The 25,443-nt window shown below is 37.5% G+C and overlaps 1 protein-coding gene across 5 annotated transcripts in view; it reads left to right on the plus strand.

Annotated features, from left to right (window-relative positions):
- KLHDC10 (kelch domain containing 10) overlaps positions 1-25,443 on the plus strand; it is a 65,756-nt gene that overhangs the window by 33,721 nt on the left and 6,592 nt on the right. For 3 of the 5 annotated variants that reach the window (XR_014266843.1, XM_082473089.1, XM_082473090.1), the window contains exons 3-9: positions 9,988-10,209; positions 11,590-11,744; positions 12,900-13,048; positions 14,630-14,714; positions 15,574-15,640; positions 16,700-16,747; positions 18,557-18,696. Coding sequence is in view for 4 of the 5 variants with exons in the window: in XM_082473089.1 (XP_082329215.1) it covers positions 9,988-10,209; positions 11,590-11,744; positions 12,900-13,048; positions 14,630-14,714; positions 15,574-15,640; positions 16,700-16,747; positions 18,557-18,696 (866 nt within the window). In the remaining variant the exon portion in view is untranslated. Of the gene's footprint in view, positions 1-9,987; positions 10,210-11,589; positions 11,745-12,899; positions 13,049-14,629; positions 14,715-15,573; positions 15,641-16,699; positions 16,748-18,556; positions 18,697-19,328; positions 25,238-25,443 lie in introns of those variants that run through there. The other 2 variants (XM_082473087.1, XM_082473088.1) reach the window with 1 other exon arrangement.

Here is a 25,443-nt window from a genome sequence, read left to right on the forward strand (position 1 = left end):
GTACGTTAAATGACCATGCTAGCAAAATGCAGCCTTCCTTATTTTAGAAAAACTGCTTTTTCTCCACTTCTAAAGAGAAACCTGTCTGTGAGTGTACCACTTACCTGCAGACACCCGTAATCAAACACATCTCCCATTTGGAGGTTTGGAGACAGAGTAATACAACTGTGGAGGAAATTCCTTATCTCTTAGAATACGAATCAATGTAGCCCTTCATTTATTAATATGAATCAGTGATCAAGGCTTACCAGACATTTGAGGGAAACTAAACTTGTTCTGATCACAGCAGGTTTCGTCAGAGTCAAGAGAGAATTGGGTCCACAAATAAAAAGACAACTGCCGTGCAAAAAAAAGGAATGGTTAAGGAATGAGTTCCATATTGAAACTTGCTGAGATAAAGATGCAGTTGGAGGATTAAATAATACACAGGCTTAAGACCAAATTTTACAAAAATAAAGTAGAGGAAATTTACAGACCGTAAGGCAGGAGGACAAAAAAGAGAAAGTACATGAGGAAAATTATACTTTGAGAGTAGATCTAAGTGATCCAGTATCCATTTTATAGAGTTACATAAGGAAAGACAGTGGAAGAGAGAAAATAAAGAAATAAAGAATATTTCCCTATGCTGAAGAAAGACTCTCGAGTTTTCAAGTATAAAGGGCCCACCAAGGAACAAGCTAGAAAAATGTAAAAGCAAAAAGCATCTATCTGTACATTACTGAACTACTTATGATTCCAAAGATAGAAAACAGGCTACGCAGAAAGACTCAAGACTGAGATTTCTCACCTGCAACATAGTTTGCTAGAAGATAAGTGCCTTCAGTGTTCTGAGGGAAGATTATTTTGAACACAGAACTGTACCCAGCCTCACTAATATTTAAATGTTTAAATGGAGGTCAAAATAAATAAGAACTCTGAAAGTTTATGAACACACCCTTTTTGAGAAAATTACTTGAAGAGGTGTTCCCAGTAAAATGAAAAACAAATCCAAGAAAGAGGAAGGTTTGGGCACAAGAAGCAGTAGTGTACAAAAAAAGCAGAAAAACTTAGAGTTGTGTCTAAATACAGGGACTGTGAAGCCTGGTATAATTGATAAGAAAATTTTCTAAATATATAAAAGAATAATGTAAATCTAGTATATGTGTATGTGTGTGTATGTATATATATATAACATTTCTGTAACTAACATTTCAGATGATTTAAACAAACGGGGGATAGGAAGAAAGTAAAACTCTGCTAAAGATCTTATAATTTTTCATTTTAGAATTTCTAGGTGTAATATATGCTTATTAAAATTCAAATAATATGGAAATATATAGGGTGAAAAATGAATGTCCTTATCTTAAGCATATATAACAAATTTGTATAAATCAATAAGAAAAAGACATCTCAGTACAAGAATGTATAAAAGGCTTGAGCAGGCACTTCCCAAAAGGATCAATCCAGTTGGCCAACAAACATGAAAAGGTGCTCAACCTCATTAGTAATGAGATAGATGCATGTTAAAACCACGGTGAGCTAGGTCTACAAACTCAGAGGAATTGCTAAATTAAAAAGACTGATGATACTAATACTAAATATTTTGTAACCAGTTTGGCCTTTATCTAGTAAAGGTAAAGATTTCCATACATTATGACTCAGAAATTCCATTTCTACATTTATAGCCAACAAATATGGGCCCCTGTACACCTGAAAACACGTACAAAAATGTTTATAGCAGCATTAAGAGCCACTAATTTGAACAACCCAAATGTCCATTCACGCAACATAGACTGGATAAATTGTGGTATATATTCATACAAAGAAATACTATTTGGCAATGGAAATGAACAGACTGCCTCTAACCCCAGCAACGTGGATGAATCTCAGAAACATGATTTTGAATGAAAGATCCCATAAAGGAAACATACTATATCATTCTATACAAATACACTTCAAAACTAGGCCCAAATAAACAATATTGTTTAAGGATGCATACTTAGGTATAATAAAGCTATTAAAAGAAAGCAGGTTTTATGATTGCCATAAAAATCAGGAAATAGGTTTCCTCTGGAAGTGAAGGCAGTGGGATGGAGAGGGTTGTGATCAAAAGGGGCAGGTAAGAGGGCATCTGTGTGCTGGCAGTATTCTGTTTTTTGACCTGGATGATGACGACATGTTACCTTTCTGATAATTTATTAAACTATACATTTATAATTATGTATGTTCCTATACATGTGTTATATTTCATAATAAAAGAGGTTAAATTAAAAAAGCAAGGTCCCATTTCGCATCTTTACTCCTCACCTTATTCCCCTTTCCAGAAGTAACCACTGTTAATAGCCAAATTTCTTTCCAGACGTGGTTTACTCTTACTGTTGTTAGAGAAATACAAATTTATGGGTTTTTAAAAAATATTAGGGGTAATAGTATGTAGATCTCCCTAGGGAAAAAGGAAAGGAAAAAAGAAAGCTTGATTATTTCAGTAAAATTAGAAAAGTGGGAAAATGAAATAATAAGAAAGAATGGTTAAAAAAATATATATATATGATGGCAGGGATAAATCTAAATAAAAATAGAAATTAAGATAAAATTGGGTTTATCTGTGGAATGTATTTAGTACTTTAAAAGGTTAAAAGAAACAGTCTGATTTTTCTGTTACGAAAAGCATTTAATAAAATTTGATACTCAGTGTGTTCATTTTATTAAAATGCATCAAGCTATACTCTTATGATATATGTACTTTTCTTTATATACATTTTAATAAAGACTTTATTTTAAACCATTCCTGGTTAAGAAAAAAATTTGTAGGCATCCAGGAATGAAAGAAATTTTATTTTACTGATAGACTATCTACAAGAAACCAATAGCAAATATCATATATAATAGTGAAACATTACCAATATCCTCATTAAAAATGTAAAAAACAAGAGAAAAATGCCCATTATCATCTCCACTATTCAACCTTGTTCTGGAGGTTTCAGCCAATACAATGAAGAAAAAAATAAAAGGTACATATATTGGAAAGAAAGAGCTGAAAGTTGTCTTTAATAACAGGATGATATGATTGTCTTAATGTAAAATTCAAGATAATTAACTAATGATAACTAATATTAGAGTTTAGAAAATTGGCTGGATAAAATTTAAACTTGCAAAGATAAATTACTTTCCTGTATATTAACAACAAGCAATTAAAAAATAAAAGAGATATCTGTTCACAATTATATAGAAAATGATAAGGTACTTAGGAATAAAAAACAAGAAGAAAACAATGAAACTATACTGATGATATCAAAAAGATGAGGATAAATGGCTAGAGACTATATTCCTTCATGGGTCATCTCAAGTAAAATCCTCAAGGGACTTGCTTAAAATTTAGTTTTAAATTTTAGTCTGACGTAATTTCAGACTTACAGAGAAGTTACAAGAACGGTAAAAAAATTGTCCTGTATTCACCCAGGTCCCCCAGATGTTAACATTTGATCACATTTGCTTTATCCTGCTCCCTCTCTCTCTCCTCTCCTCTTCCCTTTCTCCCCTCGCTATCTGTAATACATATGCATATACATATTGTTTTTCTGTTTGAACCACTTGAGATTAAGCTGCAGACACTATGCTCCTTTACCCCTAAATATTTTGGTGTTTGTTCCTGGAAAACAGATACTCTCTTATGTAACTGCAGAGCAAGTACCAAAATTGAGAAATTAACACTATTAACACTATAAATAATGGATTAAATTAACATTATCATCAGATTTACAGACCTCATTTCAGATTTTGCCAATTATTCCAATAATGTCCATAATAAAGTCCCGGAATCATGTGTTGCATTCAGTTCTCTTGTATCTTTAGCCTTGATATTTTTGAACAGTAGGGACTAGTCATACTGTAGAATTTCTTTTAGTTTGGGTTTGTCTTGTGTTTTTTCATGATTACGTTCAGCTTATACATTTTTGGCTGGAATACTGCGGAAGTAATCCTGTGTTCATTTCACTGCACATGATGTTGATTTGTCCCATTACTGGTGATGTTAACTTTGATCACCTGGATAAGATGGTGTCTGCCCAAGGGGCCTCTTAACAGATTTTAACAAACTGATTCTAAAACCCAATGGAAGAGTAAATGGGGAAAAATAGCTAAGAAGTTTTTGTAAAAGAGTAACAAAGGGGAATTTGCCCTACTAGATGTTGATAGATACTTCAGAGCTGTCGTAATTAAAACAGTGTGGTAATGGTACAGGAATCAATAAATAAACAGTGGGACTGAACAGAGCCCAGAGGCCCAGGCCGATATGTAGTGACAGCTGTCTCAAGTATGCTTTGCTCAGCACTTGAAACTAACTCATGGTAACACAAAGTCTGTCAAAGCAAGTTTCTTTTACTGCTGCCAACTTAGACTTAAGATTACTCTGCCCTAAGAAGCCAGATCTTTATATATGAATCTCATACAGTGTATGGAGTCTCTGTGGTAGGAGATGCTTACATAACCAAGAATATTGTGTGCTGCTGTGGATGGATGGCCTTTGCCTGAGCAGCTTGGGCTCTGGGAGTAGTAAAACGGTCTGCGTATCAGTCAGGGATGGGAACCAGCTGGCCCAGTCTTCCCTGGCTTTCCTGTCCAGGCTTCCAGGTGTACAATAGAAGACCTGTCTTCTCAGGTAGAGGTAATGCTGGGCTTTATATTTGGAAAGAAGGGACCAGTTAAGTTAAACTGAATTTATCATTTAGGCTGTATGATATTTGTAACTAGTTAATACTTTTAGCAATAAAGGTTTTAATTTTTTTTTTTTTTACAATGGCCTTATCACAAATGTTTGATAGCACATCTAGAGGTGGCTACATCTTGTGATAGGCTTATTAAGCAAAAATGTTATATGCTACTTTATTTGCAAGCTTTCGCATTTAAGATTGTGTGATGTGTCTTGATTGTGTGCATTCTTAAAGAGCAATAGATTTTGTGTCCAAGGTGATTAGACCTGGATACTGGGATTTTACTAATTCTACTGTAGAACATGTCAATTTAGTATACGATAAAGATGGCATTTCAGTTCAGTGTAGAAGGGATGACTTTCCATAAGGGGTTTAGGGACAGTGGCCTCTCCATTTTGCAGGAAATATTAGAGCCGTACCTCATAAAATACACAGAAATATGTTCTGAATGTATTCAGGTTCTGAGTATTAAAAATCAAAACTAAAAAATTGTTAGAAATAAATAAGAATGGTAATTTTATAATGATGCAAAGCTAAATGAGATGTAAAGCAAATGAGCCTTTTGTTGTTGTTGCAAAGGAGCCTTAAAAGAAAAGATTGAGAGATTCAATTACACAAAAACTTCCATATAGTAAAAGGTACCATAAACAAAATTAAAAGCCCAATAGCAGGCTGGAAGAAAGAAATAGAATAAATAAATAATTTCTACAAATCCGTGAGAAGACAACACAATAGATAGGAAAGTGGACAGGGGATATGATCAGTCAATTCCCCAAAGAAGAAATACAAATGGTCCAATAAATATGTGAACTAGTAAAAATCAGAGAAATACAAAGTAACCTGACACCCATCAGATTGGCACAAACTAAAAAGGTTGAAGAGGGCATAAAGGAATAGGCACTACCGTACACTATTGCTGGGGGTATAAATTGTTGCAGTCTTTTCGGAAAGCAATATGGGTCTATAACAGTATTATATCTGTAACAATTTTGGGGGGTGTCTGCGTTGGGTCTTCATTGCTGCGCACGGGCTTTCTCTAGTTGCGGTGAGCGGGGGCTACTCTTCGTTGTGGTGCACAGGTTTCTCATTGCGGTGGCTTCTCTTGTTGCAGAGCACGGGCTCTAGGCGCGTGGGCTCAGTAGTTGCAGCACGTGGGCCCTAGAGCGCAGGCTCAGTCGTTGTGGCACACAGGCTTAGTTGCTCCGCGGCATGTGGGATCTTCCTGGACCAGGGATCGAACCCGTGTCCCCTGCATTGGCAGGCAGATTCTTAACCACTGCGCCACCGGGGAAGTCCCCTATCTGTGTCAATTTTAAGTGTATATTCCTTTGACCCCAGAAATTCGGTTTCCAGAAGTTTTTAGACATTTGCATATAAATCTACGTAAAGAAAGCTTTGTTACCAAATTATTTGTTAACGGTAATAACGTTGGCGCAACCTCATCATTGCCTTATCTCTGACAGCTAGCTTCTTTCTTCCTTTGGGCTGCAAACTAAAGCCCATGTCCCTGGTTACAGTAAGCTCTGGCTTACTCCCTGGGGTAAAGAGCAAGTGTGCTCATCATTGTGACATGATGGGCACACTGAAGCAAAAAGGTGGCTCAGTTACCACAGGTACATACTCCCTCAGCTGCATGTTCCCTTCTGGGTATTGAGTTCACCTCTGCATACAGGTTCAGTTTTAATTTTTGACTTCTGCATTTTCTAATTGGAGTTCCTCAATCAGGTAACCTAATTCTGTGGCTGATTTTATTAGTAGCAAATACTTTTTAGGAAAGTGGGGTTTGCACATGGAGAATTTGGGACAAGATTCAGAGAACTACTTTAAGAATCTAAAACCCAGTTAAGTTTTGGTCAAGGTTGAGGAGCCTATGCTATATTCTTCATAATGAAAATTAATGTTTAGTCTCCATGACATTAACCCTGATAACTCCCCATGATTTATTCAAAATAAAATACGGCTTTCTAATATGTTAGTCACTCTTGGGCTATAAATATGTACAAAGAAATCTTTAGTTACTGACTAAAGAGAAAGAATAGTTACCTCTTCACTCCTAGCTATAAGACTTCTTGACAGGATGTTTAATATTTATCAAACGTTGATCAGATGCTCTTTACCCAGCAGTTTAATTTGCATAGATAATGGCATTATTTACAGAAGCCAGCAATTGAGCTAGACAAGCGCTTTTGATAGACATATTACGTGAGTCACAAAACTTTAAATTTTCTAGTAGCCACATGAAAAAAGTAAAGAATAGGTGACATTAATCTTAATTTTTATTTGACTCGAGATCAAAAATGTCATTTCAACCTATATTCAGATATAAAAATTAGTAACTTTACATTTATTTTTGGATACTAAGTGTTTGAAATCCAGGGGGTATTTTACATTTAAAGCATAGCTCAGTTTGAACCAGCCTTATTTCAGATGCTCAGGAGTCATATGTGGCTAGTGGCCACTGTGTTGGACAGCACAGGACTAGACTGTAAGCTCCAGAGGACAGAAAGAGTAATGGTCTTACCATTGTATCCTCAGCAACTAGTACAGTACCTGGTATGTAGCAGGCATCCAGTAATATTTTTGGCTTAATGAATGAGTGGGTAAATATAAAATCATCTTTCATTGACTCCTCAACCTTTAATCCATGTGAGTTACATTTGTCTCAAAAATAGTTGGCAGTAAACTTAGAATGGAATGTCTTCTCCGTTGTACAGTCATTTAGAGAAAATCCTGGAATATACTGTATGTCTTTTCATATTTGCCCAAAAGCAGTTTCAAAAAGTATCTTTTGGCTCCAGGTAATAAAGCAAATGACATTATAGAGATTCTTAGAGTTCCTGTCTGTTGACCATAGCAACTCTGTTAAGTTTTTTTCTTAAAATTTGTCTTGCTAATTCTTAGAAGCATTTGTGTTTTGAGAAGACCATTGCATAATCCAACCCCTGTCCCCAAAATTGTATCTCTCTTAAGCACAATATCAAAGTCCACTGAGAGCTCTACACTGTTTTGATCATCCCTGTTGCTGTTAACTTTGACCTGAAGTTAGTATCAGTGAAACTTCTAGTGTCTGTTACATATCTCTAACTGTTTTAGGTGTTGTGGGTGATGCAGGCTAATTGCTATACATGATTTTTGCCCTTTAGAAACTTATAATTATTTGGAGAAGAAAAATAAATATTAACAAAATGAGTAGAGAAAAATTAAATTTGTAAATTTGTTCAGTGTTTTCTGTGTGCCTTAGGTTTGGTAATAGAAAGGTGAATGCAAATAATTCCTCTTCCCTCAAATAGCTTATAGCCTCCTGGGAAGATACATATATTATTAACCAATAAACATTTTAACATAATAGCAAGTATAATAAATCTGTAAAGTACAGGAATAATAATCCATTCATACAAATGAAGAAGCTGAGACTCAGTGAGGGTCAGTGACTTGCTCAAGGAAGCAGTAAGAAAGAACCTGGATTCAAATCTAGATATTTGTAGAAGTTATTGCTCTTTCTTCCACACCACATTTTCTGTGTTTCAAGATTTTTAGAAAGAGAAATTGAGTTCACTTGAGGTAAATCACAGCTTATGAGTAAATTTCCTCAGTGATTATAGTTTGCCTAAAATTATATTTATTATGTATTTATATAGTTATGGTGTAATCATCTTATTAATTGTCCATGTCTGTCCTATTACTTGAGTGGTATGGTACTAAATTGTAAGGGCTGTAGGTTTTTTCTTTTCTTGGCCGCATTGCACAGCTTGCAGGATCTCAGTTTCCCGACCAGGGATTGAACCTAGGCCACGGCAGTTAAAGCCCAGAATCCTAACCACTAGGCCACCAGGGAACTTCCAGGCATTGAACACTAGGTAGACCAGGCCAAGAGCTAAGGGAAGGACTCGGCTTTCTAAGCAGAGAGACAGACTTAAACAGGCAGGAGTGTGAGGGATCAGGAAAGGCTCTGAATTGCTGTTTGAGGGCTTCAAGCTTGAGCACTAAGGAGCCATCAAAGATTCTCAGGACCAACAGGTTGGACTTGAGTGATTGGGTGATTTGTGGTTTGTTTGTTTGGTTTTTAGTTTTTCTAGCTCTGTGCAATTTCTTTTCAGTTCTTGTTTAAAAGCATAGCATAGGAAGTGGGATTTTGATTTAAAAATATAAATATGTGAGGCCTATATTAGGCTGGTAATAAATGTTTATATAACAAATGTTTATTAGGTGTCCAGCATTGTCATAAATATTAATATTATACTAGTATCTATTCCTAATATATGAAGGTAGATAAATCTGTAGGATAACAGACGACCATAGTAGCTTATTCTGTCCAGTGTGTATTTAAGCATCTTTGGTTCTGTAGCTATGTAAGGGTTTGTGTAGACTGGTGTAAAAATTGTAAGGATAATAGAAGTAATATAAATTTTGGGGTTTTTTACTCTAAAATAATCTTGAAGTAACTTTTAGTAAACTAGTTGACATAATTTAAACTTCAGAAAGCTTGCAAATACAAATTGTAGAAATAGCTTTTTTTTTTTCTTTTCTTTTGGCTGTGCAGCTTGTGGGATCTTTAGTTCCCCGACCAGGGATCGAACCCGGGGCCCTAGCATTGGAAGCACCGAGTCCTAACCACTGGACCACCAGGAAATTCCCTGAAATAGCTTTTCTCAGTAAAGCTCTTAATAGGATGAAAGATGCTCTTTGAGATAAATACAGGGATATTCTTTGTTAACTACCATAATGTCTGGAGTGGTATTTAAATTCCAGACTTTGCTATAACTCTTTGAAAGCCAGTTTTCTTTTTAAGTGTATAATTATATATTGTGGAAAAATCACAGGTTTTATGTATGTGTATTTTTATTTATACATGACTCATTCACATTTGTGATTATATTTATGTAGTTCTCTAATATTTTCAGTTTAATTTCGTTGGCCTGTGTTTTTTTCTCCTCTAAGAAAATAGAAAATCTGTCCTTTTAGCTTTTGGATTGTTAAACCCCTCCTCCTTCTTTTCTTGAAAACTCCAAGTTACCAGCCATTTTCTCAAGTTTATGATGTTATTTTGCCTCCCTTGGGAAAAATCTTTTTACAGTTATCAAAATCTGAAAATAGTCCTGTGAAATAGAAATGGAGACTAGCTCCTTAAAATCCTAAGTAGTATGTGTGAATGTATAAAATAACCTAAGTAAATAAAAAGTACATCCACATTATAAATTTTCCCTGATTTCCTTTTAAAGATAAAATGTTTGTTGCCAAATTTTGTTTGTGCTTTTAATCTGCTGGGTCATCTGTGGAAAACTGTCCTCTTCTCTCCTAGGCCACAGACCTCCACCAGCACGAAGCGGACATCGTTGTGTGGCAGATAATACCAATCTATATGTGTTTGGAGGTTATAACCCAGATTATGATGAATCAGGAGGGCCAGATAATGAAGACTATCCTCTCTTCAGGGAGCTTTGGAGGTATCATTTTGCTACAGGAGTATGGCACCAGATGGGCACAGATGGCTACATGCCCCGAGAATTGGCATCTATGTCACGTGAGTGCCAGCAGTTCTAAACTTTTGACTTTATGAAATGTCTGAGAGGTCTGGCTCAGTGTCACATGTTTTCCTTGTTAATAATGTTTAATAATAATAAATCATAATAGTAATATGATTAAACCCTGTTAATGGATAGACTCTTACTGTGATAATACTGTATCAATACTATAGCATGGTGATTCAGAATTAATTGTGAGCTGGATAGTCCTGAGTTTGAACTTAGCTGTATGTCATTTACTTGACAGATGATTTTTAGCTTCTAGTTCCTTACCTATAAAATGGAATTAATAATATCTCAGAGGGTTCAACATAAAGTATCATATATATGCTACGCAAAATGTAGTAGAAGATCAACAAATGGGGTTTAAAGCTCTTGAGCAAAGTACTTCACACGTGGTATCTGTTTAATCCTCACAACGTCTCTATGATGCCAACACTGGAATTATCGCCATTGTACAGATGAGGAAACTGAGGCTTTAGAGAGGCCCGAAGGGCAGTGGCTGTGAGTGCAGGCTCTGGAGCCAGACTGCCTGGGATTGAACCCTAGCTTGGCAAGGTTCTTTTTAGGAAACCTTCAACAAATTATTTAAACCTCTCACCACTTCTATTTTATCATCTATAAAAATGGAAAAGATAATAATGGTTTCTACCTCATAGGGTTGTTGGGAAGATTAATTTAGAGAGATTAAATAACTTTCCTGAGGTCACACGAGACTTTAAACCCAGCTCTCACGGGCACCAGAGCTCATGCTGTTGACTCTTACACTACATCAATTGAATAATTGGTTAAAAAAAAAAAAGTCATTGAAATAATACAGTAGCAGTATTTTCAGAATATTTGCCATCAGAGAGAGAAAAAGTATATACAAGTGTGTGTGATGACAGGAACAGAAAGTTACCAGCAGGATATTCGTGTTCTTTTTATCTGGTGGAGGATTAAGATGACAGAAACTATAATTTAAAATGTAGAGATCATTCCCCTGGCAAAAACCGAATGATCCTTTTATCCCTTCATCCTGAGTCCCACTGGGTCTTTGCTAAGGCAATGATGATCCTTCATTTTCTTTTGCTTTACTGTGTACTTGAGCTGTGTTAAGCAGCAGCGGTGGATTGTAGTTCATATCATTCTGTATTGTTATATACAGTGTTTCATGAATTTCACAGTACATGTCACATATCAAACAGTGAGCTATGTGAAATAGTGTGAATTAGATCTTTTTCTGTAAAACTTTGTAGTAGTTATATGTCAGTGGTTTGAGCTATCTTCTGAAAGTATCAAAGCGGACATTTTTGAGTTTCTCAGATTTTCTGGGTTAACGTGGGAACACATTGCAGGTAGCCAGTATGAAAATGAAATTTGTGCTTCTCCTTTCCCAGTTGTGCTGCATGGAAACAACCTGTTGGTGTTTGGAGGAACAGGCATCCCATTTGGTGAGAGCAACGGCAATGACGTCCATGTCTGTAACGTGAAGTATAAGAGATGGGCTTTACTCAGCTGTCGGGGGAAGAAACCCAGTCGTATATATGGACAGGTACCAATCTATGGCCAGTCATTGTGGATGTATTTGTTCAGATTTTCTAGTTCCAGGAACAATGTCAGAATACTTATATTGCCACCAATTTTTTTTAATGGAGAATAAATTCATTGTGGTTACTATTTGATTTTTCAGTTCTGATGTGAAATTGTAGTTTGTAAATCTGGTTACTTGCCTTCTTCTTTCCTTTTTTTCCCCTTACTTTTTGTTTCTGATTAAGACCAATGATCTAGACCTGTATGGAGGTTTCTATAAATGTCAGGACCTCACCCACCCCCAATGAGAGATTTGGCTATTTATGGCCCAGGTCCTGTAGTCTTTAGAGTGTTATGATGCTTTGAAGAGCTTTCTAACCTAAGTAATAGAGTAGATGATCCCTGTACTTGGTTAAGAGACTTTTATACAGATCTGAGCTAAAACACAGATTATATAGAAATTAGTTTCCAGTTAGGTTCTAGTGCTTCAAACCTTAGGTTTGAAAAGTTATATCTAAAAAGGTAGGAAAGCAACTCACCATACTTCAGGGACCCTTTGAGAGTAATGTGCTAAGCTTAAAACAACCAAAGCTGTGGCTTCTTTCTTAACTAGCACTGGCTGGCACTGGTACTGATACACAGCTTCTGAACTATGTGTGAGGCACATACTGGATGACCGTATCCCACCACAGGAGGCATTTAAACTCTAAGAAATTACCATAACAATAGCAAAACTTACACTGAGAAGAGTCTGGTAGAAAATGTCAAGTTTTGGGGACTGCCAACTCTAGACTTCTTACTTAAGGGATTCTGGTGCCTTATTTTCATATTTGCTCCTTCTCCTTAAGGGCATTTTTCTTCAGACTGCTTAGAAAGTGAAGCAGCTTTCAGTGGAAATGCTCATGTCCATGATCTATAAATTCTTTGGTTGGCTAGGACCCCTAAGGATCATCTGACGCCCTTTGCCTATCTAGATAGAACTTTCTTTCCAGTTGAGCAAAGTTAACTTTTCTAAAAATAATCTCTGTTTCTCTAAAATCTTTAGTCCTTTTTAAGGGTCTGATTTTTAGAGCCCCCCAGGTTTTAAATAAAACCTGATTTGGGGATATCTAATAAGGTTACATTCTTCAATCAAGTGTTAACGAGGAAGTCTCGTTCACCTTTCCTCATTATCCAGGCCATGGCTATCATCAATGGCTCCCTTTATGTCTTTGGAGGGACAACTGGCTATATTTACAGCACAGACCTGCACAAATTAGATCTCAATACCAGAGAGTGGACACAACTGAAACCAAACAACCTATCCTGTGATCTACCAGAAGAGAGGTGAGATTCTAGGATTAAAGCATATTTATTCTTTCTTGCTAAGATTTTACTTTTTTTCAGAATATTGGGAGTATGGTTTGAAGAAGACCCTTTGACCTGGTTAAAATAGCTAACTGGCTATTAGATCCCAGTTCAGCATTAAAGAAGGGTCTTCTGGTGAGGGAATGGTATCTCCCTCTGAATTAAAGAATTTTTTTCCTGTTATTTCCTCTTGTACTTCAGTTTTCCTGCATTAGGAAAATAGTGAAAACAATGATAACAATTGTAACTAAATTTCATATTACAGGCAAAATAATTACATTCTAGTTAACTTTTTGATTTCCCTTCTTAACTTGCATATTAGGATTCTTTGGCTCATTTGCTCACAACTGTATCCCCAGTAAGAACACAGTGCCTTGCCCCGTAGTGGTACTCAGTGAGTGTTGGTTGGATGGATGGAAGAAAGGAAGGGAAGGTCATTTATTTTAAGTGCTCTGTTAAACACTCAAACATCATGTGATTCTCTTTAGTTGCCTTCTAGTAGCAGTCGTAGATCTTTCACTTTTTTTTTTTCCTAGTAGCAGTTGCCTCTTCTTAGAATTAAACTCACTGGAAAACTTAAAGAGGTTTTTTTGCCCTCTAGTTTAAAAGCAAAGACAGTAAATAATTTTTTATTCACTGTTTAGACTATTATGTCTTTGTTGCCTTTAAGAAAATGACATATGGGTGCCAAGGAAGACTTATTTCTATTGTAGTATCTTAGTGGGCTGATTATTGCAGAACTACCATGAGAGGACTTGGGAGATGGCTTGGTATGGGGAGCAATTTTGATGTAATTTATTTTATCAGCACCAGGGCCTCCAGGGAAAGGAGGAAATAAATTAAGTTTTCAAAGCATTTTCACATGGTTGCCTTCTTTGAATCATTTTATGGACATATTATAACTTGTTTCAGCTTTTAGCTAGACTGCTTGGATAAAAGTTCTGGTAGGTGTTTCACATTATATTCACAGTTTTATGTAGCATAATTTTTCTGGTATTTTTGTATCTGTTAAATAAGTGTCTTAATTTGAAAGCCCATAGTCTAAGCTTTCTAATTAAATGTAGGCAGATCACTTTTTAAAACTGTAATTATTTCCCCCCTTATACAAAGTTATCACAAAAAGATTATAGAAAATCTAGAAAATACCAATAAGCAAAATAAAGAAAATAAAAAGCAAAATCTAAACTCAGGGATAACCAGGGTTGACATTTTGCATGTATCCTTATAGTCATTTTCTTTGCATATTTGTATATCTATAAATTCTTAGTAGGATTATAGCCTATCTGCTCTTATATAACTGATTTGTTTTTTCAGTTAATGACATGAAAAGAAGTTCTCAGTATATTAACCATCCTCTGTTCCTACATTCTTATTGGTTGCATGCTAATCCATTTTTTATATATTGTATAATTTATTTAACCAATTCACTATTATTAAACATTTGGGTTATTTCCAATAATTTATTATTATAAATAATGATGCAATAAAAAGTCTTGCAGCCAAATCTTAGGTAGATCATTTTTCCCATAATTATAAATGTATTTTATTGTATATTTTCAGATACAGACATGAAATTGCACATGATGGGCAGAGGATTTACATCTTGGGAGGTGGTACTTCTTGGACAGCTTATTCCTTAAACAAGGTATATTAAAAAAGAGAGAGGAAGAAGGCTAGAGAGAGGCATGTGTTATACTAAGCATAATAAGTAACAATTCTGTTACTGTAGATATTGTAATTTTCAAGCAGTTTCTTCATCCACACCTATTTTGTGTTAGATGCTCTTTATAATATAAGGTTGAACTCTGTGCCCCTGATATGCTTTCCAGCTGACAGTTGCATAATCACACACTGAAAATACTTTATTAGAATTATCCCTTTATGCTAGATGAGAAAAGACATTAAAAGAAAGATACAGTAGCTTAAATGGAGCAACTAATTAGATTTGGAACCAGGATTCTCAGAATGTCACATCCCTCTCATTGTCAGTGCTGTGTATCTAAAAAGAACAGGCACGTTTAGGACTGCACATCACTAACTTCAGAAAGCTGAGTTCTGAAGGGCTTTTATTCATCTGTCTCTGTGGCATTTCTAAATCCATGTCCCGGGGGAAATCTGTAGGCCTCAGAGCTCCTGATTTGGAACCTTAATGGTCTTTTTCAAGTTTTGTCAAAACTGCAGTTCCATGTTTTCTTACCAACACTTGCTTTTTTCTGTTATAAAAATGATACATGTTCATTGTAGAAAATGTGCAAGTTGCAGAATTCCACCTTTTTTCTTCACTCTTTTCTGTGATTTAAAAATAATAAAATTATGTATGTGCTTAATTTTCAATTGCTTCATTTAATGTTTTGCCTTATATTAGAATTAGGAAAGATCAGAGAATAGCAAAGGAAAAGAAGGCTTTTCAACCAAGAATATGTTTGTACAGGCTGTTTTGAAAAATCCAGTTTTCAGGCTAGCTAAAATTTTTTGTGTATCCTCTTTTTTTTTCTCTCTCCAAGATTCATGCATATAACCTTGAAACGAATGCATGGGAGGAAATTGCAACAAAACCCCATGAAAAAATAGGTAAATTTAAAATATTGATTCATTTATCTTTAATAAATGTATTTTATAGTTTTACTTGTTCTGAAAGAGAAAAAGTAATTTTATTGCATTATATGAGAAGAAAAATATCTGTTGAATTGGTATTAGAAATTACTTGTGGGACTTCCCTGGCGATCCAGTGGTTAAGACTCCAAGCTTCCACTGCAGGGGACACGGGTTCGATCCCTGGTCTGGGAACTAGGATCCCACATGCCGTGCGGCGTGGCCAAAAAGAAAAGAAAAGAAATTACTTGTATTCCTTAGCCCAATTATTATTCTTCCTCAGCAACTGAGCAGAGACTTTTATTTTTTTTATTTCATTTTTTAAAAATTTATTTATTTATTTATTTATTTATCTTTGGCTGCATTGGGTCTTCGTTGCTGGGCGCAGGCTTTCTCTAGTTGCAGCGAGCCGGGGCTACTCTTCGTTGCGGTGTGCAGACTTCTCATTGCAGTGGCTTCTCTTGTTGCGGAGCACAGGCTCTAGGCACGTGGGCTCAGAAGTTGTGGCTCGCGGGTTCTAGAGCGCAGGCTCAGTAGTTGTGACGCACAGGCTTAGTTGCTCCTTGGCATGTGGGATCTTCCCGGACCAGGGCTTGAACCCGTGTCCCCTGCATTGGCAGGCGGATTCTTAACCACTGCACCGCCAGTGAAGCCCATGAGCATAGACTTTTAATGGGGATTGCTGAATTCTGTGGAAGAGAGGAAATCTGGGTAGGATAAAAGTAGGCACTTAAATGAAGATCTACCTGTCTCTTTGTGGGTAAAAGGGCTTGGGAAAGCCACTAGTAACCCCTGCCTACTGCCACCTCATTTTGTTTTCCTGACACCTTAACGTTATATCATTATGATGAAACTTACGATGGATTTATTCTAGTGTGAAATAAGGCAGGATTGGAAGGACTAGTCAATGTTTGCTTTAATGCGACAAAGGGATTGTTTTAAGCAAGTTATTCATAGTATGTCTTTTGCTGTGTCGGATCACCATTATTCCCAGTCTTTCTGTGAATAATGGAATTTCTGTATTTATGTGTTTGGCAGGTTTTCCTGCAGCCCGAAGATGTCACAGTTGTGTTCAGATAAAAAATGGTAAGGATTTCAAATAACAGGCTGGTTCCATTTTTGTAATTGTACATACTGAGATTATTTTATTTCTTAATGATAACTCTTTAAAAGAGGCATAACTTTGGGGAGAGTCTGTTTCTTTTAGTTTATACTTAAAGGGAAATCCATAAAGTTCTGCATCTCTCAGCAGTTTTCATAAAGTAAACTAATGTGTTGTTTGGGTTCCCTCAGTTATCACAGAACTCAAAAATAAGTGATAAATAAGCTTCTACTCTACCACCTAATCGTTCGGCACCCCACCTCAACAGATGTCTCTGGTTTTGGTGGGTAACACTAATAATCCTGACATACAGTAGAGACCTTGGTAGACATTGTATTAAAATTGTAATAGCTCCTTCAGAGTGTAATTTCATAAAGTTTATTCTCTTCTCTATCTGATGCCAGATAGAACTCTTAGCTCATTCTTTGGCTGTATTACAACACAAGCATTGTATGGCTTCAGAAAGCAGCTGCAGCTGCTTTATCTGAGTGTAATAAATGACTCCTCTTTGGAAAACCGTCCTGTCTTTTAATTTACAGCTTATTTTATAGTTGGATATACCACCTTAAATTTTTGGAGGGGAGGAAGGTGTGTGTAAATGAGTTTGATAGCCTGTATCCTTTCAGCAGCTTAGTTCAGATTTTACTAGGATTATGCTGCCATCTCTAGTACAGAGGCGCTTTTTATTTTGCTTCTGCTCTTTGGACAAGATCTATAGATAGTGGCGTTGTTCAGCTTTGCCTCTCTAAGAACGGAGCCATACTTTTTTTAAATCCTAGCCAGAAAAGTTTCCAGTGTATTTTATAGTTTAATTGTATTGACTTAAACTTGATCTGGATCTGAGTTAAGACATGTATTCGTTTGGTTCTTTGAGTCCAGGCACCATACAAATGGAATTCAGCTATAGTTGTGGGCATTTAGCTTGAAGGTTCACATAGCCTTTGTTACATGTTGTCTACTTAGTTATAACTAACTGATTTTATAAAAACAAAAAGAACAACAAGAACAATAATAAAAAAACCTTTGATTTTGGGAAGGTTTTGTTCCTGACGTAAATAACTGGTACAGATCAAATGGGACTTCAAACTGTCCTCTTTGGGCTGAAGAAAGCTTGGAAAAACCTCTTTTGTGCCCCCAAACTGAACATTGCAGGTTAATTGTCTAAGTAGAGAATGTTTGTCTCTATGGGCAGAAAAATGTCTATCCTTTTCAGGATGTTATTTAAAAGAAGAGTTTGCAACCTGGTGGCCTGCAGATGTGTTCTGTTTGGCTCATGTGTGTATTACAGTTTTTGAATTAGTGGCCAATACTTAAAAATCAAAATGTTTCACTTTTCAAAAAACCTGGATTTCCAGCGTCTTTTAAAAAATTGGAAGATCTGGCAATTGCTGACCCTAAGTCCTACATGGCATTGATGAGCTGGAGCTGCATCGCCATCTTCCTCATTAGAGCATGTGTACTCCTGTTTGTTCCCTGGACCTATTTGTTTATTTTCCCTGAACCTTCTTGCTCATTCACTTCCTATGCCTGGCACTGTAGGTATTTGAATTTGAGAACGTAGACATGAAACTTCCTCAGAGGTTTGCATCCTTAGCCCTAGCAAAGATCCCAGCATAGTGTCCGAACTCTAGTGAGGGACAGGACAGCAGCATGAGCGGCCTGCCAGCTGGAGTCCTTTATGGTATGGGGACTGAACTGCTCCCGTGTCATCTAGCCGTGAGAGCTACTACAGGACATGCTGTCACTGTGACCCTTTTCCTTTGTGTGATTTTGGCTTTCTCTTTTCCTGATAGATGTGTTTATTTGCGGGGGCTATAATGGAGAAGTGATCCTGGGAGATATCTGGAAGTTGAATCTGCAGACTTTTCAATGGGTAAAGCTCCCAGCTACCATGCCAGAGCCAGTTTATTTTCACTGTGCAGCTGTTACACCAGTAAGCTTTCATTTTCGTATCTTTTTTATGTAGTTGCAGATGATAAGGAGATATTTTTAGAGATATAGCAAGAAAAAAAAAATTCTGATATTAACAAAGCTTGGATTAAGAATGTGTTTTTAAAAACTTTTCTTCCAGAGCTAGCTCTTCCTCTGAGAAAAGGGGAGAAAAACCATCACATACAAGCTTAAAAGAGCAACATAAATGTAAAAGAAATGCTACATGTGGCATTCAGGCCCTGACAGTGATATCAAAGGTGTTTCCTGGGAGGGCAGAATAGTTTTACCCCCAAGATGTCATGTTATTGAAGATTCTACTAGTTTCTTGAATGCAAAGACCTTTATTTTCACCTTGTACCCTAGTACTGGGCACAGTGGATACCTAATATAGTCTTAGTTTACCGTTGTTGGAGTTGTTGTTGAAGTAAAACCAGCCTCCTGCTTTTCCCTTAGTAACTCGTTCAGTATCTAAGCCTTTCTTGATCTCTGCACTGTGTTGGGATCAGTGAGAAACTTTTCTGTTTCCTGTCGTCTAATTCAGCCTAGTGTGAACTTTTTGGCTGAATCTTCAGCGTAAGTACCTGTTTCTCTCCCATGTGAATTTATCCTCTTTTGACTGCCATTTGTTCATAGGCTGGTTGCATGTACATTCATGGAGGAGTGGTGAACATCCACGAAAATAAACGGACTGGGTCGTTGTTTAAGATCTGGCTGGTGGTTCCTAGCCTGCTGGAACTGGCGTGGGAGAAGCTGCTTGCGGCCTTCCCCAACCTAGCAAACCTCTCCCGGACACAGCTTCTGCACCTTGGACTCACACAGGGACTCATCGAGCGCTTGAAATGAGGATTTCTGGACTGTTCATTGATACTGGAAATGTTAATTTAAAGAGACTCCTTTATTTATGGGCAGTGTAGAATGTGCTACAGAGAGGATTGGTTACCCTGATCAAGGCCTTATTCAGAAAATACATCAGATGCCTTTCTGTAAATTGTTTTAAGTTTATGGAATCTCACTTTCCCTCGTGCTTTTTTCTTTGCTTCTCTCCCTTCTGCCCCAGTACACACACACATACTCACATACTCCCTCTTCCTTGATGGAGTTGAGGGAAAGTCTGAAAGTACCTTAATAATGTTATGAATCAAGATAAGATAAAGAAAATTTTAAAGGAACTCTAAACATATGACCCTGTCAGGCAGTGCTCTATAAATTAAAGCAACATCATCAATAGAAACAAAAATTAAATTAAAAAAATTAAATCCAGCAACAACAACAAGAAGTTTTGGGGATAGAACAAGAAGGCTAACCTTGAGACTCTTGCAGATTATAGGGAAAGCTAGATGTTTAACTTCCTGTTTTCAAAGGTACATCTAATTGAGCAGCTGGATCTAATGGCAGCGGTGGTTGATGTCTTGCTGCCTAGGTGCCCAAACCGATCCTTTGACTTTAGAGAAAAGTTCAGCAGCTCAGCAGTTCTTGATTAGTGATTTCTTTTCTCATCCTTATGGTGCCAGCAGCGGTTAGAGTTGACTTGTCTAAAGACTTTATTGTGTGTTATAGTGGTGCTGTTTGTTGTTGCTCTTAGAAATTATGGCACCAAGAACATTTCAAATCAAGAAATTTATGGTGGTCAAAGTCCTTCATTCTGGGCAGTTTTGAAATTCTCCTATGCTTATTAATGGTTTCAAGTATCTTTTTGACTTCATTGTGGGGGATTGCAGACCCTAAGTGTGTGGCATAAATGCTGTGGGACATAAATGTAAGTTCATGAGAGGCCGGAGTAGAGCAGGGCAGGGAGGGCTTCTGCTCTGGGCTGTGAGCTTTGACTGTCATATTGGCCATTTCCTTTCAGAACTGTTTCTTTTTTTTTTTTTTCTTTATTGGAGTATAATTGCTTTACAATGGTGTGTTAGTTTCTGCTTTATAACAAAGTGAATCCGTTATACATATGTTCCCATATCTCTTCCAGAACTGTTTCTTTTCTCACTCTGGGCCATGCACCTACTGTATTCTCAGGCAATGGGTTTTATCTCTAGAAAGCCAGTTGGCCCTTGATTTTTCTCTTAGCTTTTTGCCTCATTTTCTGTCTGCTTTAATGTGCATGGTGCTGTGAGTAATTGCCTAGTAACTGGATAAAAGGTCTTGGGGAAAAGCCACAGGTCATTCTTCCTGAAGGACTAAGTATCATTTTTAAAACTAGCATGAGGAAGGAATGAAACTGAGGATCATTCACTTTTTGGTGTGAAATTTTAGTTCTGGTTTGTTTTGTGTTGTAGTTTAATTCTAAAAAAGAAATGACCTAAATTTTTACTTGCTTTGCCATCAGGCTGCTAGAGTGGTCACTGAGACATGAGCAGTTGGAAGTCCTTCGGTGTATGAAAGGTGCTAAAGGTGTGCAAGAGGGCACAGTGCTGATCATTCCGTTGGTTACGTCATAACAGGAGACTCAGAGGGGAGACTAGGGACATGTTTTTGCTTTAAGTGCCTCTTTTTCGCTTAGCTTTTAAAATTCTTCTTCTTCTTCCTTCGTCCCAGAAGGGAATCTCTTAGGCTCATGTGTGGATTTAAAATCACCTTTGACTTATGGCTGAAAAGTTACCATCTAGTGTTCAGTTCTGGGGAAGAGAAAAATGTGGCCTCTAGACTTGGACTCCTAACCTCCAGGCCTTATTATAACCTCCCATCCATGTGGGGTTGAGTTCATAGAGCCTGTGTTCTGCAAGGTCTCGTAACAACCTTTCATCTGTGAGTTTGGGTCCTTTTTGGGGAGTGAGGGGGTAGGAGGGAGGCAGGGAAAGGAGCAACTACTCCAGAGGCCCCATCCCCCTCTTGCCATGACCAGTCTGGCCTTTAACTTCTTACCACCCACTGCTAGGCTTGCTCCAGTGAGGAGCTCTCTCCAGAGCAGGTCAGTCTGAGCAGCTCCATTAGTTCAAAACAAAGCTTTGCTGCATGACTCCAATCTAGTCTCTGGATGTTTGGGTGGAAACTATCCATAATTAAACAAGTCACACTACCCAGGGTGGCAAAAGGATCTTTGTCCTGGATTTTTTTTTTTTTTTAACATCTTTATTGGAGTATAATTGCTTTACAATGGTGTGTTAGTTTCTGCTTTATAACAAAGTGAATCAGCTATACATATACATATATCCCTATATCTCCTCCCTATTGTGTCTTCCTCCCTCTCACCCTCCCTATCCCAGCCCTCTAGGTGGTCACAAAGCACCGAGCTGATCTCCCTGTGCTATGTGGCTGCTTCCCACTAACTAGCTATTTTACGTTTGGTAGTGCATATATGTCCATGCCACTCTCACTTTGTCACAGCTTCCCCTTCCCCCTCCCCATATCCTCAAGTCCATTCTCTAGTAGGTCTGTGTCTTTATTCCCATCTTACGCCTAGGTTCTTCATGACCTTTTTTTTTTTTTCTTAGATTCCATATATATGTGTTAGCATACGGTATTTGTTTTTCTCTTTCTGACTTACTTCACTCTGTATGACAGACTCTAGGTCCATCCACCTCACTACAAATAACTCAATTTCGTTTCTTTTTATGGCTGAGTAATATTCCATTGTATATATGTGCCACATCTTCTTTATCCATTCATCTGTTGATGGACACTTAGGTTGCTTCCATGTCCCAGCAATCCCACTACTGGGCATATACCCTGAGAAAACCATAATTCAAAAAGAGTCATGCACCAAAATGTTCATTGCAGCTCTATTTACAATGTCCTGGATTTATAGGGACCAAAGACTGAATGCTCAGCCTCTGTGCTTATCCTTCCATAGTCCTTGGGATATAAGCAGGTCTCTAGTTCTGTGACACCAGAGAGCTGAAAGAGCGACTGGTTCAATCCACACTTGCTAGCATCCTTTTTAAAACCTTCTGAAGGCGGTCTTCTTTGAGGTAGACTTTGGAGGCCGGACATCCAAGACCTTGTGTGTGACGTTTTCATAAAAGTACATATCTTTGGTCTAAAGTGTCTTCTTTTAATATAACACTAGTGAAAATGATGTAGTATGATCGGTTCTGAGTGCTATAGAACCACACATGTGCACGTGTTCTGAATGCCAAATGAGACTGTGTGTGTGATGACTTAAATGTAGATGACTAGAATTTTATATAGGGAGTCACCAGGCATTTTAGTATATCCAAAACCAGCACTCTGAATTCCTGACACTGTTACTTGATTTAGGAAAGTTTATGCCTGCTGCTTCTCTGCCTCTTTGAGGTACTCCCAGCTATCTTACTGCAGTCCTGTAAGTTTAAGTGCAATATATAGAAACACATATGGATATATACAGATTATATATAAGGTGTGACTATAAAGCAGGTAGACTTCTATTTTGTATCTGTCTTGGGGAAGCCAGCTCATTACTTTAGAGTCAAATTATACCAAAAATTTGAGATGTGATTGGCTGGCTTAGGCCAACTCTTGGTAAAGCTGGACTTTCAAGTCCAGTGTTTCCTTACTCCAACTCAGAGACTTGTTGTTTCTTGGGTTTGTTAGAATTGAGACTTTTCCCCAGTCATCTTTGTACTGTCTCATGTTTGCATATCTTCTTACATTTCTTTGCCTAGGAACAAGGAAGTCTACCTGTAAGGAGTTTTCTAAATGGAGAATTAAAACCTAATATTTAATACTATGAGTTCTCCCATGTATATACTAATTTATCTGTGAAAGTAATACTTTATTAAATGAAGAAAATGATGCTTTCTTCATTTAATAAGGTATTTTCCATATTCTGGAAAATCTATAAACCAATATAGAATAGATTGAAATTTTAACTGTTCAGGGGCCAAACTGAAACCCTCTCTACTGGCAGATCTTCTTTTTTCAGGGCCCTGGTGACATGATGTAAAAATTTGCTCTAAGCTATTCATGTCCATTACATAGCTAGATTTAAAAATATAATAATAAACATTAACATTTCTAAGCAAAAGGTATAGTAACAGTGATCTTTCATTACCCGAGTAAAGCACAGATAATTGAAATCCATAGATAATCAGTGTTTCAACTTTTCTATCAAACAATTGATTGATTTATAGTTCTTCCTTCTCCCTACCCTTTCCCACAAGCACCTCCTTTTCAATGGAGTGGGGCTAATGTGTAGTTAGAAATTGAAAAGCAGGAATCACAGAGGGGCTAGAAACCAGCAAACATATAAGCAGCCCAGTTAGCTGTAGGTGGTCAACCTGATGACAGCGGTTAATGGTGAGTTTAGATGTCACTCTTCACTCTTCTGCTTTGGCATAGTCTCCTGCCCTGAGTTCTAGGCTGTCTCTCCTATAACCACCAAAGAACTCTTAGCACATATTGGAAGAAAAAAGCTGTGTATGATGCAGAGGAAATCCCATCATTTGAATACATTTCTTTGGATCTTTGCAAATACTTGCTTTTCCACTATTCTTGAAGGAGCCTCAACCTTTCCTACAACCCATATAGCTTGGCTTGTAGGAGAGGTTGAATTATCCTCTAAGACTACGTTGGTCTTAATTCTGTAAAACCAGTTTGTTTTTATGTGGTCTTAAAGATGTTTAGAAGGTGGCATAGGTTACTGAATTGTCCACCTGCCAGCACTCTGATATAGCACAAAAAGTCAATTTCCTCATTCTTCATTGTTCTAGCATTGAGCTCCAGGATGGATGAGGGTTTATGGTCCTATGATCATAAGCTTCCAAAACTGGTCACCATTTGCTTAAATTGCTTAGGTTCCCCAAATGCCTCGGGGCTCTAGGAGCATTGGCAGGGCCTGAGGTAGGCTTGGTAGAGTTCTGTAACCTCTGTGTGCATCGCCACCAGATCATGCCCAGCAGTGGCGTTTCCCTTCTAAGGTCGTTAGATTTGGTGGAAAGCGACCTCTTCCCTCATCTGGTGTTACGGAAAGAAGTTTTGAGTTGTGCTTCAAAAGTGGTACTATCTTTTTAACATAATTTTCATGTTTTTATCTTTTATTTTTTTCACTTTTTAGAAGTTTTTAAAAGGCCCTGCTTAGTCACTGTACAGGGTGAGTCAGAGGCAGTTTCACCAAGCTGTAGTAATTGCTGTTTTACTAGTTGCACATTTAGAATACAAAGGAGGCATCAGAAACACACTTTCTCTAAAGCCACTTCCTTGTACACAGAGTCTGAGCAGGGACAGCGCCAGGCATCTCCCTGTAAAGGCACCTGCCAATGAGGATCTTTCTGGAAGAACTAGGCAAGAAAGGGAAGCCTCACTCACATGCAGTCTCTGAGGCGAGCCTGGGCTTGGCTCTTGGTACAGGGTATGCTTAGGCCACACACGATGCTTGCCTTACTTTAAAGCTGTTTGCCACAGTCCTGTTAAATAGTGTGGAAGTCCTTTTGCAGTCTGGTGTGCATGCCATATGATCAGGACAGCTTTTCCCACCTTACCTGGTTTCCTACAAGCAGGTAGGAAATATAGTGAATTTACCCTAAAATGTCCAATCTGTATTTATGTATCTTGTCAGTGTTTTGCTGTTGGTTTTCTAAAACAATCTGATCAATAAATCTTATCCAGATCTATTTGGTTCAAGGCCACCTTGATTGTCTGACAGTAATTTGTGTATGTGAGCTCACCTATATGACCCAAGCATCAGTCCAGCCTACCTCCACCACTCCCTTTACCACCCCACAGGGTCCAGTTTTCTCTCTGTGTCGTTTAACTTTCACAGCCACCCACTGTGGGCGCCTTCTCTCTGCTCCCCCTCTGGAACTCCTGGACACACGTAGTCCACTCAATGCAA

Source organism: Balaenoptera physalus (genome assembly GCF_965194825.1).
Source record: "Balaenoptera physalus genome assembly, chromosome: 8".
Taxonomy (NCBI): domain Eukaryota; kingdom Metazoa; phylum Chordata; class Mammalia; order Artiodactyla; family Balaenopteridae; genus Balaenoptera; species Balaenoptera physalus.